Source organism: Convolutriloba macropyga, chromosome 5 (assembly GCF_964194025.1).
Source record: "Convolutriloba macropyga chromosome 5, txConMacr16.3, whole genome shotgun sequence".
Taxonomy (NCBI): Eukaryota; Metazoa; Xenacoelomorpha; order Acoela; family Convolutidae; genus Convolutriloba; species Convolutriloba macropyga.
Genome location: NC_134472.1, coordinates 12962354 through 12981170, shown reverse-complemented (window position 1 = coordinate 12981170; position 18817 = coordinate 12962354). Strand labels below are relative to the sequence as shown.

General features: G+C 32.5%; 1 protein-coding gene across 1 annotated transcript in view; it reads left to right on the top strand.

Annotated features, from left to right (window-relative positions):
• Positions 1–815: 815 nt before the first annotated feature.
• LOC142339809 (uncharacterized) overlaps positions 816–18817 on the top strand; it is a 55033-nt gene continuing 37031 nt past the window's right edge. The window contains exons 1-3 of the mRNA XM_075390092.1: positions 816–1640; positions 10772–10967; positions 11831–12041. Of these exons, the coding sequence (XP_075246207.1) occupies positions 1568–1640; positions 10772–10967; positions 11831–12041 (480 nt within the window). The 5' untranslated portion in view covers positions 816–1567. The remainder of the gene's footprint in view (positions 1641–10771; positions 10968–11830; positions 12042–18817) is intronic.

The following is an 18817-nucleotide window of genomic DNA, read 5'->3' as shown; positions in this document are numbered from 1 at the left end:
AATCTGTTTTCAGCCTGCTTCTTATATCATTTCAGTTCTTTTCAACAATCAACAGTTGATGATCTTGTGAGGATCCACAATAAATTTCTTCAAAATTTTGTGATAATTTCTCGAGTTCTGAATATATCAGTACTTCCACGGCCCTGATTTGTCATTGATACAAAATATTTGAAGTCAATTTGTTCGCTCATCAAATCACCCACATTGTTTTTGCACGAGGTACGAATTTTTCTAGGTCACATTAATAGCTTCCAAATAACAGTAATTTTGTCAAACTAACTCAATACTGCATGATTTGCGGTCAAACTTTTGTCACGTGTCATTGCAATTAGAGTCCTAGAATCGCACGCTAAGCACATGTATATCATTACGATTGACATAACTTAGCTCAAAGTATTCGTTAATCAAAATTAAACTAACTCATCGAAAATTTGGAAAAAATTAAGAAATACATTTGAAAAATAAGTGTCTCAAAAAGGTTCATGCAGCAAGAAAAGACACCCTACCCCCCCCCCCCCCCCCCGTCATATTATCTTTATATTTTTGTCATGGCGCTAAAGCTTCAAAAAGGCGGATACAAAATTTAAATTTTAGGACATTGGGGACATTTTAGGCTTCAGAAATAGAACTCTATTGCCCTTATCGATCACTTGTATCTTGAAACCAGGAAAAAACCCATCAAAGTCAAACCAAATGAACTTTCTCACATCGAGTGCTTTGTCTGGTAATGAAACAAAAGGAAACAAGTTCTTTTGTTTTGTTTCAGACCACGTTTTTCTCAAACCTCACGCGGTTGTACCTTATACCACGCAACTTTAAATCACACACATTGACACGTGAAACTTCAGACCATATGCGATATTATGTAACAAATGCCCGTACCATCTAACTTTAAATTGTTCACTCTAATTTACCTTTCATGATAGAAAGTAAAACCAGAAAGAACAACAAATATTCTGATTAATCAATCAGTTTAGCTAGCTATAGTTTGTAGCTCCCTTAAAGCCATACTTACTAAGGCGGCTCTATAACTATTATATATTAAACTTATTAAAGGTTATATAGCGTTAACTTTCTTACCTAAACTGAGGGTCGTAATCATATTACTAGTCACGAATCTTATTTTACCAACTTTACCAGAATATTTCACATCTCAAGTTCTAGGTTGTATTATAAACCAAACTCTTAAAACTTCAGTTTCGATTTGAACCTTAATCTTTCTCAAACTGTTGATATTGTGTTTAGTTTAAGATCGTCTGAGCGCTTTCCACAACAATACCTGTATATTGCTAGAGAAGTTTGAACAACCCCGGCATGATTTGAGTTTCGCACACTTAATTCGAGAATAGAAAGTCTTATCAAATTTGAGATATTTACAATTAATAAATTTACTAGGCTGTGCACCTTTTTGCTTTGAAACCAAGGCCATATAGCGTTATTGATTTACACGCCGCAACGACAACTTCAGGGCCATAACTTTCAATTATTTTAATTTCGATACTGATTTCATCAGAAATACGGTTAAATAGAAATTACATGACATGTTTAAACGTTAATAGGCATAATAATGGCACACATTTTGATTAAATTGGGTTTATTATCACCTCCGTCTGCAGTGAACAAACTATCCTTCTTTTCTTGTGAGTAATATCCCTTCAAACCTGATATGTGGTATTGTGTTAACTATAATCAAATTTTTGCCGAAGAAAACAATAGAATATGATCATTTATGATTGGTGACTGGTGTGGAAAATTAAACAAAAGCCTTGTTTTTTATGTTTTTTTAGTACTTGAAATGGCAACTAATAAAATTATTGGAACGCCCATTTGAAAAAGCAATTCTTGATTGCATTTTGAACTTAAGAAATAGCCTGTTTTAAAAGTTATTTATAGGAAATTATCGTTTACAATCATGTTTTGGGAAAAGTCGTGATTAAGTAAGAAAAATCAATTTTGAACAATTCAAAATTTGCTTGTAAGTACTTTTGTGAAATCTGTTTGTTTCCTGATATCATTTTTTAGAGATCAAAAACAATTAGTCAGTCTGTGAACATTCTCTGATCAAATTTGCATTGAAAACAGCCAATTAATGGATGAAATCAGCCAATTAAACTGCTTAAATGGTTTTCTGACACATCTTAGGCATAAGAGACACATACAAAAAGGTTGAACACCTAATTATTTCAATCAGTTAGAGACTTTCCGCGAGATTTGTCTCCGAAATAAGGAAATGTTTAACGCAGAAAGGTTTTGCCCAATTCATTCAAATTTTATCACAAATTTAAATTTACCATTCGTCTATACGTGATGCTCGAATGATAAATAACATATGAGAGCTTAATTATGACAAATTGATTGAAATATACCACGTTTCAAACAAAATTTAGGTTTTTCTTCAAATAAAAGAGCAAAAGTCAAAGAGCAGAACAGTTGGTAAATGCAATTTGCTGCGTGAATCGAAATCCAACCAAAGTTTTGATTAAAAATGCCTCAGCAGACTAAAACTGAATTGAGTAATGAACTTTCAAGACTTACAAACACCATCGAGGACATGCGAAAACAGTTAAAGCAAAAAAACGAAATCGTACAAGAACAGAAACAATTAATCGACAAACAAGCTCAAACGATCTCAGAACAAAACCATGTTATTGACAAACAAAAGCAGCAGATAGAATTGAAAGATAATGCAAACGCGTACCAGTGTCGAATGATTGATAAATTCCAATCGGAAGTTGGATATTTACGGGATCAGAACAGTTCGCTATCGGAAAACTTAATGGGTCACAATATTCAAAATTCAACAAATTTTTTGGAGCCGTCGGAACCAAAATTTTTTCCAAAATTTATTAACAGAAACACTAACCATCTTATAATTTCAGACAGTACATGCAAAAAAATACGACAATCTGATATTTCTTATGATACTGGGATTCATTCTTATCCCTCTGCAACAATTATTGATTTGGGACAAACAGTCGAACAGTATTCGTCAGGAGCGAAATGCCAATCACTCATTTTTCATGCGGATCATAATAGTATAGATAAGGGTGTTTCGGGGGTGGCCGCAGCATCTCAATTATGTGAAACTGTTTCAAAAGCACTCAAAAAGTTGAAACCTCACAGAGTTCTACTTTCTGAAATTCCACAAGTTAAAAATGGCCATTATAGGCGTGAATCGAATTATATTGAAATTGAAGAGTTCAATAAGCAACTGGGAAATATTGCTTTGGAGTTAAATGGAACATTTAAATGGACAAAAGTAGAGGTTTTGAAATGCAACATTACAACATCTGAAATATCTAATGATGGTGTTCTTTTAAATTTGGCTGGACTTAATGTTTTTTGTCAGCAAAAATGAGCATTTCCAAACTAACAGTTTTTGCTTTTTTACTTAGCACTTCAAATGAAAAATTTATATATTCGGTTATGTCACACAACCAAAATCATGATTATTATAATGTGAAAATTAGGTTCCGCTTTTTTCGATTTTTGAGTATTTGCAAAATAGTTTTTTTACACTTCATGCGCTTGCTCCTAAGCGGTGATATTCATCTAAAACCGGGTCCTTTATCTCACATTCGTGAATCGGACATGCTGATAGAAATAGTTACAAAAGATTGCAAAAATCTAAACATTTGTCTTTTCAATGCACGCAGTTTAAAAAACAAATATGACTTTTTCACTGACTTTTTGACAAATTTGACTCAAAACACAATAGGGGTCCTAACTGAAACTTGGTTGAATGAAACAGATATTTATCCAGAGAATTTTTTGAGTCCGAAACACAAATTTTATTCAAAATTGAGGCATCAAAGGTGGGGGTGTTGCCATCTGGGTTCCTGGGGACATATCTTCAAAACAACGAAATGATCTAAATGTACTCAATGAAAGCTTTTTTGAGTCCTTATGGGTAGAAATATCTGGGCTATCGGTTAGCAAAATCCTAATTAATGCTTCGTATTGTCTAAATAAAAACTTAGGAAACTATTTCATTGACGAATTAACATCAGAGACTTCCTCGGCGTACTCAATCACTGATGAAGTTTTGTTTTTTGGCGATTATAATCTCAATTATTTTAACAGAAAGGAATCCGCTTTATTGGATGAATTTGCGAGTAATTCCGGCCTTACCTTGTCAAACACAGAAAAACCAACACGAGCCACCAGCCAAGGCGTAACACTAATCGATCATGGGTTTTCCAGCAAAAACCAAATTCAAGATGTTCAGATTTTTTTGCCATCAGTTGAAATGGATCACTTGATTGTTTTATACACTACCAATTTTCCTGTTGAACCTAAAAACAGGAAGCAAAGTTTTATCAGTAGAAATAAAAGAAAGTTCGATGCAAATAAATTTTGTCTTGATCTTTCAAATCAGGACTGGAGTAACTTATATCAATGTGAAGATGGAAATAGCATGTACAATGATTTCATAAACGTTTTCAGTACTACTCTAGAGTTCCACGCCCCACTTATAAAAAGCTTTCAACCAGAAAGAAAAATTGCTGAGAAACCTTGGCTGACAAAAGAGTTGAGAGAAGAAATCGCCAAAAAACATAGACTTCTTAATATCTGGAAAAATAACCCATCGGAGCAAGCGCATACCATTTTCAAATATCAGAGAAATTTAGTTAATAGGCGTTTAAAAACAGCCCAAAACGAGTTTTGCAAACAATTTTTCAAAGAACTACCAACAAGAAAAGAACAATGGAGTTTCATCAAAAAAAGAATTGGCAAAGAAAGGGAGTGTCTCGTTTTAGACAAACTAGTCGACGGTGAAACAGAAGTAGAAATTGAACTTGATATTGCAATTTGTCTCAATAGAAGTTTTCCAAAACTAGGCTTATACAATGGACAATATGTGAGCGCTGCAAATATTTCTCGCATAGAAGTTAGGGAAAAGTTTTGCTTCAGAACAATTACACTAAAGGAACTATATGATGTCATCGATTCACTCGACAACAATAAGTCTCCGGGTCCAGGAGTTTTTAATGCGTGGGCAATCAAGGCAGCAAAGCTTCCAGTCGGAACCCATTTGCAATTTGTTTTTAACACATGATTTAGTCAAAATATCTTCCCGGAAAATTTAAAAATTGCTTTCATAAGTCCGGTCTACAAAAAAGGGGACGTAAAAATTTGCGAGAACTATAGGCCTATCTCAATTACTCCAATGTTTACAAAACTCTTTGAGCGTATGCTTCTCAATCAGGTTAACGAATTTATACAAAAAGAAAAAATTTTAACGGTACACAGTTTGGCTTTCAAAAATATAAGTCTTCTACAGATGCTGTTTTACACTTAATCGAAGCATTACAAGAAAACTATGATAACTTAAAAATTTCAGTTGCTGTTTTTATTGATCTAACTAAAGCATTTAATTCAATAACGCACGAAATTTTTCTCAAAAAAATTGAAGCTTACGGTTTTTCAGAGAGTGCAGTTGAATTATTTGCTTCATTTCTTAAAAACAGACAGCAGTGTGTTACGATAAATGATGTTTACTCAGAATGGTTGGAAACAAATCATGGTGTTCCACAGGGAACGGTTTTAGGGCCACTAATTTTTCTTCTCTATATTAATGATTTTTGAGAAAAGGTACAAGGAAACTTCGACATAATTCAATTTGCTGATGATACAAGTTTCCATTTTAGCAGAAACAATGTCAGCGAACTAGAAAAATGTGTTTCTGAAATACTGGAGAAAACAGATAATTATCTAAAGCAAAACAAATTAACCATGAATACCGGTAAAACTGAACTTCTTTGCGTCTCGAAGGAACATGAAAATTTTGATCCAATAGTTTTTCGGGGACAAGAAATTAAACCACAAAGTCACTGCAGATACTTGGGTATAATAATTGATTCTAAACTAAATCTTCATGTACAACTCAACAAAGTCCTATCAAATATGGCCACAGCGATTAGATCCATATACCTTTTACGTTATCAGTTACCTCTGGAAGCACGATTGATGCTATTCAAATCCCTAGTCCTTTCTCATTTATCATTCAGTGCTCTATTTTTTCAGAACTTGAATTTCTCTGCAATGCAGCGAATTAATCGACAAATCAATTGGGGTATTAAAGTTTGCTATATGAGAAAAAAGTTTGAGAGATCTACAGATCTCTTAGTAAAATCTGACATTTTGCCTGCAGAAATTTTAATAAGCCAGATGAATGTTTCAAAACTTAGGAATGATATTTCATTATTGAAAACACTCGGCACTGAGAGTTTTTGTCTAAGTGGTAATGTCTTGGTAAGAAAAAACAACAGAACTGAACAGCTAATTCTCTTAAGTTAGAGCAGTCGATCAATACAAAAAAGAAGCATCCAAAAGTGGAATAAACTTCCGCGTGATGTCCGGACTATCAGATCAAAATCAAAGTTTAAACGCATGTTAAAACAGCATCTGCTCCAACCATTCAAACTTGTACCGTTGGAAAGGAACGTTGGTGGCTTCAAAAGTTATTTTTACCTTTAGAAAACGGAACCACTAATTTTGATTTTTAACATTGTACTGATTTTGTTTATAAAATTTTAAACTTGTAATATTTAACCCCTACTTTATATTTTCAATTTACTTGTTTAAAAAAACGTACCAAAAGTCACATAGAGCATAAGAGACGTGGAAAAGAGTTCAGAAATCAAATTGCTCATTGTTCGTTCCATGAATTTCTTGACATTTTCCACTCACATTTCAATCTTGTGTAGTGGCTAGCTTTAGACGGATTAGGCACAAAGAAATGATGAAGTTCAGATCACTATCGGGGTATTAGTTGAATATTGTACGTTTTGTCATTGAGTTGTATTGAAAGTAGACTATATTCTTAACTGCCTTTGCATTTGTTCTTCTTGATTTTGTTGTTTCCCTGCGTTAAGAATTTTTAAAAATTTTTGGGGAAAATGTTTTTTCAATACCTATTTTTCGTTTTCTCTTCTATGTATTAATCTAATTTTAGTCCATTTGATCAATAAAAAGCTGATGATTGCTCTTTAGCAATTTATGACCTTTTTTGTGCTTTTGTCTTGACACTCACTAGAAAGATTCGGATTAAAATTGGAGCTGCTTTTAGACATCCTTTTTCTATAAAGATTTATAGCATTTTTGCTGTTTGTGTTGTTAATTTAAACGAAAGTTATCTTTATCTTGACCAATGACACCTCACAATAAATAAAATTTACTTTTTTTCATGAGCTCTGCTGACAAAAATAAATGAAAACAGTAAATTTAATTATTTTTACAATGAAAAATTTTCAGCCAACAAATGGGGAAAAATTTTCTGGCCACTTTAGACGAAATTGACAAACTGAAAAATTGCTTCAATGAGGATGTTTTATAACACTCAAGATATTGATCTTTTTTTGGTAAACAGTTTGGTCTACCCCTTAATATTTTGTTTTAATGACTTGACAAAATATTGCTTTCAGCAATGTTTTGCCAGATAAACGAATATTTATTTTCAGTTTTGATTAAAAAAAGTTCCAATTGGTAATCCTCCTCAGTCACATTACGCATTTAAAAATTTGTAAAAATTGAAGTTAACACACAGAACCAAAATAGTTTCTTATAGTAAATGGGAAAGAAATAAAGAGCTGTGAATGAAGACCTTGAAAACTGAGTTCAATCATCAACTATTTTGCGAGATAAGAACATAATGGTCAAATAAATACGTGAAGATCAGTAGTCTTCATTTTGAATTGCCTTTTTCTGTTCTTAAATATAAAGAGAACTTATTTTTTTTTGAAATTTAATATGTATTCATTCCAATTAATATGTAAGTGAACTTTATTTCTTGCTGCCGTCAAAGTGAAGAATGAGGAGCGATTTGAGGCTAACGATTTTATCTATCTAAGCTCATTAAACTCAATGAACACGTAAATTATCTGGCAGTTTCGTGAATATACTACAATCGAAAAAATCATACGTTTCAACAAAACAGCGCTCCTAGCTTCGCTTTTCAATATGTCTTTTGACTGTTTCTGAAATTTTTTCTCACCGGTTGCGTTCTTAGTTGAACTCATCACTGCATCTTGAGAATTATCTAAAAAAATTTCTTACTGAACACAAATGACGCTCGAATGATAAATAACATATGAGAGGGTAATTATGACAAATTGATTGAAATTTACCACGTCTCAAACAAAGTTCAGGTTTTTTTCTCTAAAAGGGTACCAACAGTCACATAGAGACCTGAAAAAGAGTTCAGAATTCAAAATTGCTCATTGTTCGTTCAAAATTTTTTTTTACGTTTTCCACTAAGGTAATTACACGGAAACAATGCAGTTAAGATCACTATTGGGATATTCGTTGAATATTGTACGTTTTGTCAATGAGACGTATTGAAAGTAGACTATATTTATAACTATCTTTGCATTTGTTCTTCTCGATTTTGTTGTTTCCCTGCGTTAAGAATTTTTTAAATTTCTCCGGCAAATATTTTTGTTCCTTTGTCTTTCAATAACTAATATTCATTTGCTTTACGATGTATTATTCTAATTTAGTCCATTTGATCAATAAAAACGGATGATTGCTCTCGTGTAAATTAAGACCGTTGTCGCTTTTCTTTTGAAACTCACTAGAAAGATTAGGATTTAGCCTGGAGCTGTTTTTAGACATCCCTTCTTCAAAAACATTCAGAGCGTTTTTGCTGTTTGTGCTGTTTATTTAAGAGAATTCTCTTTTTTATCTTGACCAATGACACCTCAAAAAAATCAAAGTTCCTTTTTTCATGTATTCTGCTGACAAAAAATAATTGAAAATCGTTGAATTAATTTTTTTTTATATCAAGAAACTTTTAAACCAACAAATTGGAGAAGATGTTCTTGCGGTTTTGACGGAAATTGACGGACTGAAAAGTTGCTTCAATGAAGATGTTCTGATTCACTCAAGTTATTGATGCTTTTTTGAAAAAATTTATGTTCTGCCCCTTAAAAATTTGTTTCAATGACTTGACAAAATTATGTTTTGAGTAATATTTTGCCCGATAAACGAACATTTCTTTTTAATTTCTTTTAAAAGCGAACATTTCTTTTGATAGACAAGTTTAAATTGTTGATGCTCCTCAGACACAATATGCATTTAAAAACTTGTTAATGAAGTTAACATACAGAACGGAAATCGTTGCCCATAGTATTTGAGATGAAAAAAATAAAGAGCTCTGAATGGAGACCTTAACAACTGAGGTTAATCATCAACTGGTTTGCGAGGTAAGAACTTGATAATAATCGAATAAATGCATAAAGATCAGCAGTCTTCAGTTTGCAGGATTGGCCGTTTTCTGTTCCTAAATTTAAATAGAGCTTTTTTTGAAGTTTAATATGTATTCAGTTCCAATTAATCTGTGAGTGAATTTTTTTTGCCACACTCAAAGCGAAGTCTGAGGAACGATTTTATGCCAACGGTTGCGTTCTTAGTCAAATTCATCACTGCATCTTTTAAAATGTTAAGCTGGATAAAAAAAAATCGTCACACTATGGTACCATAGATCTACGTAAACATAAAGATTTTCTGAAAAATGAATATTCGGAGTTCAGTTTAGTTCTTTAGATCGTGTCATCACTCCTTTAACTTTCCTAACAGCTAGAAGAAATTGTCTACAGTTTTTTTTATATTATAGTTTCTCATTATATCTGCTTCAATTTTGTTTCCAATATCCAGCACTTTTTCTTCTAGACTCTCAGGGAATTTTTTTTTCGGAATCGCTGCCTTAAACCTGAATATAAATTTCCGATTTGTTTAGAGAAGAAGCATTTGCTCACCGCTCTCTGCAGTTTCTCATTCTTTTTTTTTCTTGATTTAAAATGCCGATATTCTTTGTTTTTTAAAGGAGCTTTATCTTGTTGAAAAGAACTGAAAAAGCATTTTTTTGTAGTTTTTCTTAATTTCCAATAAACTAGAGTGCTTTGTTTGTTGGGACATCCAATTTCTTCGGGAAACTATTTTCTATTTCCTGAAAAAGCTAAAATAAGAAATGCTATTCACGTTAAATCAGTGAAAAACAAGCTGCCGCAATATGAGGGACTCATTGAGTTTTTTGTAGACTATTTTGCCCGAAAAAAAAATCGTTGTTCACCCTCAACTTCGACTTTTTTGCTGAATTTCTCGACAACCCTCCACATATTGTTTGAGAATTTGCCTGACTGAGCTCCTGGAAATTCTATCGTAGAGGAAAAACATTATGAACAACTCTGATGTGTTCCAGTGGAGTTTCCGGATCTTTTAAAACATCGTGTACTAACTAACATTGTTTTGAAAATTTTATCTGATTTGATATATAATGCTAACACAACAAAAAGTTTTTTGTTACTATTTTCGTTAAATGAGTTATTCCTTTCTGGAGTTTATTTCCTCGATGAGATCACTGATCAATTCGGAGATCGACGGTTCTTATAGATATATTTTGCTCTCATGGAACAATATTCTTCATATTGATGATGTTAGGGGGGCACGCAGAAATACGCAGCAGTTTGAAAGTTAATTCATTATTGTTGGATTATGGGTGGCAATTATACGTAGTAAATCAGCTTATATAAATAGTTTAAATTACCCGCCAAAGCTTGATCTGGATGTGTGAAATTAGCTCAAAGTTAGCACACGTGCTTTCTCACTTTTAACTTTTGGAATCTTGCTGAAACTTCATCGTGGGAACAGTATGGCGGCTTTCATAAGTTTTTCACGAGTATAACATGAGGAGTTTTTTGATTCTATATTCTATTTTTAATTGGCAGCAATTTATCTCCAAATGGAAGTATTTTTAACTCATTTGTTCTAGATACACTTGTGATATCACTAACAGTGCTCAGCTGTGTGCCGTGTTGTGTGAGTGGGAAAGTGACATGGTACGACTGTCTCAAAAGTGCATTCTACAAGGAGGCCAAGCTAGACTTCGAAGCCATCAGCCGGAAGACAGTCATCCAACCAGGAGATACCAATGTTAAGTTGTGGGAATGCGACATCGGTACTAGAGGGTACGAGTTCCTCTTTCAAAACCTCGATATCCATATTTTCTAAGGGTGAAAAGTGTTCAAAAGCTTCACTGTCGAGAATAATTTATGTAAGGCTTTGTCGACACTCGTTTTGATAGCAAAAATTATTTGCTTTGTTATGACCTGGTAGTTGAGAAATAACAAATTTAGACTGTAAAAAATTAAGTTCCTTAGTTAGACGTCTCTTTTAACAGTTTTTTAAAATCGGAAAACTCATTTGAATTCAGGAGAGAATGAAATCATAACATGGGATGCGTTTGGGATGCGTAACATGGGAACCTTCAATCCGCACACTCGGTTTTAAATTCCAAGAGATATTTTGCAGCACGATATTCATGAACAGCGCAATGGTATCTTTTGAAGTTGGTTTTCAAGTCTCTCCACGCATTGAGCGAGACGACGATCATTTCTATCTGCTTTTCTTAACTTAAAGTTGAGCAATTTCAGATTCAGACTCACCTTTCATTGGGTGATTTGTAACATTTTCAATTTTAGACTAGAAAATTTTTCACTATGTTGCCTTCTAGGTTCTTTAAAACACGCACGTGCACGTTATAAAATAAGGGAAGTCTGCAGTGCCAGAAGATAAAATACCTGAAGCTCCCATATACATAGCTTGAAGCTGACGTCATGAACTCAGGCATTTTCAAAAATGAAAGTTACGTGTTTTAAGTTTAAATTTAGTTACGTGATTTTGCAGAATTCACTTCGAATTTCTGGCTATGAACTCCTTGGCTGCTATATGCAGTCATCTAAAAACGCCAGATGTTCTCAGCGAATTAAGGCAAAGTCATATAACCGATACGTCTCTGACGGCGTTATGTCTAATCAAAGGTTTTGTTCAGATATGTGGGTAACCTGTTCCAAAAGTACTTCCAAAACCAGACCCTGATGGAGAAGGACAACACGTGTAAGAAAATGGCCAGTGGTAGCGGCATAGCACGTGAAATGCTCTCTCTCAGCCAGGTCCTGGAGCCCATTTGCAACAGAGAACCTCAGAAATTGTTTGACGAACAGTTCAATGGGGGAACCCCAATCAGTGTCGAGTCAATGCAGGTGTAAATTATCACCTTTCTCAAAAAATAAGAATGCGCAGTTGTTTTATAATGCAGTCAAGTTTAGATTATTTTCAACTGCACAAAATATATGGCAATTTAGCAATTTTACAAACAAAAAACTCACAACTGCTACCAAAAGTTTTTTTTTGATGTTTTGCTAATGAACCGAAACTTTTGGGCTGTTTAGTGCAATTATCTTCAGCTAAATCACCGCGCTCCTCACTTTATTGTAACTGAAAGCAACCGATTCGAATTTCTATCCGCAAAAAGAATTGGTTTTCAAATAGGTCTCTAATAGGAAAAACATTGAAATTTATCACACTCCTTAAATAAAAGTTATTTCAGTATTCACAATTTTTACTCAAGATACGGATTACACTAAACGTTGCGCTACCATACCCTCAACACTTTTCTGCTGAGTGCAACTTTTTCGCATAAAAGTTGTCTTTTTTAAACCGATGAGTGTAAGTACTCAAGTTGATTCTTTTTAATGAAAAACTGTTTACGAAAAAATCTTTTAATCTTTTAAATGCAGCCTGTTATCTAGCTTTAAAACCGTAAAATTTTCTATTGCAACTTTCCAGTGCTCAACGAAAAAGCATTCATATCTTCTTTCTCACAATTAGTATCTGTTTTTGATGAAATTAAACAGTAACAGATGGAAAGAAACAATGAGCACTGTTAATTTAGCTGAGAAAAATGGTGATCTTGTAAAAGACTTAGATGTCTATCGAAACTCAAAAAATTTAAAATGATACGGTATACTTTGAAAAAATACTTACAATTGCCATGTTCCCAAAAAAAATTGTCTTATTCTACATGCTTATTCTAAATTGTCTTATTCTAAAAAAAATTGTCTTATTCTACATGCCCTTACAGAAGAAACCATTTTGTCAAATAACCTTAATCAACAATCCGTTATAGCAAGCTGAACTTTTTCGCATCGAGATAATTTCGAATTATAGTGGAAAATTGTTTGACTTGAAAAAAGGAAAATCTGAAGCAATTTGTTACGCGGTGAGCCGGAGCAACTTAAAAATAAAAGGTTTTGTTCCATTTTTTTAAGCCTGAATTACAAATGTTTTTGTTAAAATAAATTCTTTACCGTTCCATGTTTTTTTGCAAAAGCTTTAAAATGCAAAACAAATAGCAGCTATTCTTTGCTTAGTTTTTTCAAAATACATAAAAAGGACAAGCTGCGTTACATTGTGTTGTAATTTATTGGCGATTTTCCAACGTTTTGTATTTATATGTTTACTTCTGAATGATACCATTCTAGTCTTGATATTCAATCAAAAAACCTAATTTGAAGATGAAAAAAGATGCTGTGAACATTATAAGTTTTATTTATCCTAAAAACAATAAAGTTGCAATTTTCAGAAGTTCAATGGCTCTGATGACTCACAGTTCTTAACTTTAAATTATCTTCCTCTTCTTAACCCTTACTTTGTTTTTTAGTTGGTTTTGTCACGGAAGTAAATCGATTTGTTTGTGAAAAACAAGTGATTACCAGAATAGACAAGAGAATGCAAAAAAAAACAATTGAAAAAAATTGTTAATATTCAGTGGTCAAAACTATAAAAACAACCAGACAATTGAGGGGTGCTAAATTTCCAAAAAATTTGAAATTTGGTTTGATCGGTTTTTCTGATGTAGAATTAGATGATCAACAGTTGTTGACGACAGTTTATTTAAGAATTGACAAAACATTTCTTATTCTATAGCGAAATTTTAGTCACTGGAAGTTGAAAATGGGATATACTTTCCGCCGCAGATAACTTTTTGCAAAAGAACATTCCGCAAAATTGGCGTAATTAGTTTTACTTAATTGTTCCGAACCCACTTGTGGGGGGAGGAACTATATACTCAAATGAGTTTTTTTTGTTCATTCAATTTTGGCCCATCGATGTATTCATCGCAGAGAAAAGTGAATGGTATCATTAAAAAGTTGGCCCAGCGTAAAATTCAAAATTAAAAAGATTTTTTTGATTTTCTTGTTTTTCGAGGAGTTATCGAGGATTGAACTTTTGTGTGAACACGGGATATTTGTTCACATTTAGTGTGATTTTTCTTCAAATTAAGATATTTTCTATAAAAATAGTATTTCAAACTTAAACTTTTTGCCAAAAAAATTAACTATATTTGTGTTTCTAACAGACTAAAGGTAATAAAAAAGACTAGTTCTGGTCTCATAGGTTCTGGTCGCATAAAACTTGTCTTTTTTAAACCGATGAGTGTAGGTACTCAAATTGATTCTTTTTAATGAAAAACTGTTTCCGAAAAAATCTTTTAATCTTTTAAATGCAGCCTGTTATCTAGCTTTAAAACCGTAAAATTTTCTATTGCAACTTTCCAGTGCTCAACGAAAAAGCATTCATATCTTCTTTCCCACAATTAGTATCTGTTTTAGGAGTTATCGAGGATTGAATTTTTGTGTGAACACGGGATATTTGTTCATTTAGTGTGATTTCTTTCAAATTAAGATATTTTCTATAAAAAAAGTATTAAAACTTCAATTTCTTGCAAAAAATGAACCAATTTTGTTTTCCTAACAGACTAAAGGCAATAAAAAAGACTAGTCATGGTCTCTTAAAGAGCTTCAATATCAAAAAAATTCGAAATCTATTTGTGAGCTCTTTTTTTAAAAAAAATCTAATTTTTTTAAGTCTGCTAGAGACAAGTCACTTTTCAAATCGAGGTTCCATTAATGACAAAACTGCTTTTCAGTCAAATGAAGCCCAATGAACAAAAAAATCTTTTTCAACGAATTGCTCTTCTTTTTCTTTTAATTCGACTCTGAGTTTTCGTAATTTTAAATGAAACATTGAATTTCTTTTTGAGGTTTTACTAATTTTTCGGAGTTCTATGGCATGGACTCATTGACTAACAGTGCAAAAGGTTCCATAATGAGATTTAAATGAACATATCTTGTGCTTTAAGCTAATGGCTGTTAAGATTTATAAATACTTTTTTGAAAATTTTTTCGATAGTTAACCAAACATAAACCTATTATCGTGAACTGTAAGTCAATCTCTGTAATGACAGCACCCTTGTCCGTCCTAATGTAACCAAATTTGATCTAGCGGGCGGTTTTATCTTCTAACTTTTAGTAATATGACTTCAATGACACAAGATTTCAAAGAAATTTGAAATTTTTTGGATATTCACGCATTGTTGGTTACTTTTGAAATCTTTAACACATTCTCCTAAAATTGAGAGCTCCTATTGGCATAAAGAAGACTTTCAGTGGATCACAGATAAAGTTTTCTGAGAAAAGCGTATGGTTTCAAATGGCTTTGACCTTTTCTTCTCGCACTTCTCTACTGAAATTTTGGTTTTTGCCTGATTTTGCTGTTTTCATATTTATAAGACCTTTTGTGATGTCTTATTGATCTCCTGTGCATGACAAACATCCCCAGACTCCTATTGAAGCATATTTGAGCGTATTTATTGACTGCCGGTGAAATTTAATGAATTTAATGGCTGTTAAGAATTTAAAATTAATTTTTCGAATTTTTTTTTAACATTGACCAATCTTAAAATTTTTGTGAACTGTTATTCAGTCTCAGTCTTCACAGAGCCCAATAGTTTTCTACTGCTACTATTATAAATCTTATTAGTGGTTTTATCTTCTAACTATTGACTATACGACTTCAATGACACAAGAATTCAAAATTTTGGATATTTTCGTATTATTGGCTACTTTTGAACTCTTATCCCTCTATCCAAAAATTATATACATTATCCAAATATTATTCCAATCCAATTGGCTTGAAAAAGACATTCAGTGAATCACTGATAAAGTTTTCAGAGAAAAGTTAATGGTTTAAATGGCTTGAAAATTCTCTTCTCGCACTTTTCTACTGAATTTTGGTTTTCGCCTCTTTTTCCTGTTGTTTTCATAGCCCTAAGACTTATTGTGATCTCTTATTGATTATCTATGCTTGGCAAGCATATTTGTCCTGCCATCGTGTTTTTTCTGCGCGTTGTTATTGACCTCCGTTAAAAGCTTCTAAATTTAATGGCTAATAAGACTTTAAAAAAAGTTTTTCGAAAGTTTTTTTGAACATTAACCGATCCTTAACTTTTGGTCAGTTTTAGTACTTACAGGTTACCTTTTTATTTCCTGTACAGCCAAATTTAATCTGGTTGGGTTTTTCATCTTTTACCTATTAGTTTTAAAACTTCAATGCCACGAGTTTTCATACATTTAAAAAAATTTTCGGGTAGTTTTTCCCTTTTTTTGGATCCTTTTAAAATCACGTTATCCTACTACTGATAGTTCCCAATAGAGATGACGTTCCGGGGATCATAAAAAAAAATTTTCAGAGAAGAACTTATGATTTATATGGCTTCAAACTTTTTCACTGAATTTTTGATTTTTGCCTGTTCTGTTGTCGTTTTCCTAGTCTTATGATTGATTGTGATCTCTTATTGATTATCTATTCATGACAAAAATCTTTTTCCTGTCATCGCGTTGTTTTAGAGAGTAGTTATTGACCTCCGTTAGAAATTTTTGAGTTTAATGGCTGTTAAGATTTTTAAAATAGTTTTTCAAAATTTTTTTGGAATATTAACCAATCCTAATTTTTTTTTCGTAAACTGTCAGTCAGTCTTAGTACCTTCGGGATCACTTTGTTTTCTAATGCAGCCAAAAATATTTTCGTTAGAGGTTTTATCTTCTACCTATTGGTTTCAAAACTTCGATGCCACTAATTTTCATATTTTTTTCAAATTTTCGGGTATTTTGTCCAATTTTTGGATCCTTTTGAAATCTTATCATAATATCCTAATACTGATAGTTCGCATTGGTTTAGGTAAGATGTTCAACGGATCATATATAGGGTTTTCAGAGAAAAACTTATGATTTAAATTGCTTCGACACTTTCTGATGGCGCTTTTCTACTCAATTTTTGTTTGTTGCCTGTCTTTGTTGTTGTTTTCACCGTCAATAACCTGTTGTAGGATTCCGTTGAAAGCTAATGAAACTAATGGCGTTGATACTACGAGTTTTCTCAAAATTTCGTGGTTCTAATGTATTTTTTCATATTTGATTTTTTCTGAAATTAAACTGATAAGAAAAGAAATCCCATTGCTGTTAAAAATTTAATTGAACATAGAAAAGTTTTTTGTGAAAAGTTCATTTTTTATGCCTTCGACATTTTTCTCGCTCAATTTTTTTTATTTTTTTCTTGAAATTGATGTTTTTGCCTGTTTTTGATCTTTAGGTAGCCGTAAAATGCTGACAAGTCTCTTAAGCTTGTCGTTGAGAATTGAATAAATGGTGTTGACCCGAATCAGTAAGTCAGTTTATAGCCTTTAGTCTTAAGGTTTATGATATAAATTTTCAAATATTTTTCAAACTTTTCTGTTTTTGTTGTTCTTTTTGTCAAATTGCAACTTCTTTTCGTCAATGAGAGGTCACATCCAATTTCTTGTATTTCAAAAAAAAACATTTCTACTGATAATATTTGTTACCGATGCTTTGTCTGTTGAACAATATGCGTTTTTTGAGCGTTTTTCGAGTCATGAATTTTTGTATTTCTTTTTCTCTTACCTCAAAACAATCGCATAATAACGGGTGCCAATGGTTTTCAAATGTGGCTAGAGTAAACCTGCTTAACATCTCAGTATAAATCCTTCAGCTGAATAGGTAGAAATAACGATTGAGTTAAAAATACATAATATTCAGACATTAGCTAATGATTTTAATGGTGGCAAAATTTGTGTTTTCGAAAATCATTTGTAAATTTTTGAGTCATTCTTTTGTTCGTTTCTATGGCTAAGCCTAATCAAAGACAAGTCCTTGTGGTTTTGTAATAAATTTTTTGTAATTTATCAAGGATCATTTATTTAAAAGGTATTGATTTTTAAGACTTTTGAAATTTCTCGTTTTAAAAAATGTTGATTAATTTTTGAGTTTCGCCTCATTGATCGTTCTCTTTGTTGACTTGTAACATAGTCTCATTAAGAAAACTTTCCGTCCGCTGGACAGCTAGAGGAAAGTAAATTTGAGTAGTTAAGGATTTATCTGACTGCAGTTTGACGTTGTTACTATGTGCTTTTAAATTTAGATATTCAGTTTTTGCCGTGAAATTTTAGTTTTCGCTAATTTTTTTGGTTTTTTTTGTCTCGTAGTCTTGTTAAGTTCAGATCTCATTGGCTCTATAATAAGGCATGGCATTATCTTATTCAATTATCAGATAGGTTGTGTAACCATTGTTTTAAACTCAAACATCTATTTTTTTATTTCTTCATTTGGTTGACAATTAAGTCAAAATTGTAGATGAGCTCGGGTCGGAACATCATGGGCGAACGCACACAACGAGCCGCCTTGTTGCATAGTAATATCTTACACTTATCTGTCAGGGTACACTGTGCTTCACTTCGGTAACGCGTCACTTCAAAACGATTTAAAATTTGCGAAATGCGCTGAGTGCCGAACGCAGCTACTTATAACATATTTTCTAAACATTTTCCATTTTAGGCTATTTGATTGCCGTGTCGAAACTAATTTCACGATATTTAAGCGCTTTCCGAAAAACGAAAGGGCGAGAGGAAGTGCTACCCACATTTTTGACAATAGTTGTTCTTTGGTACCGGTAGACGCTCGTAAAGAATTACAAACGAAAATTTGAAAAACATTAACAATTTTTTGTGCTAAATTATTATACAGTTGTTGGTAGCAATTAATAAAACGACAAAATCATTCAAAATGAAACAATTCAAAATATAAAATTATTTTGGAGAAGCAACATAAATATGGACCAGCCA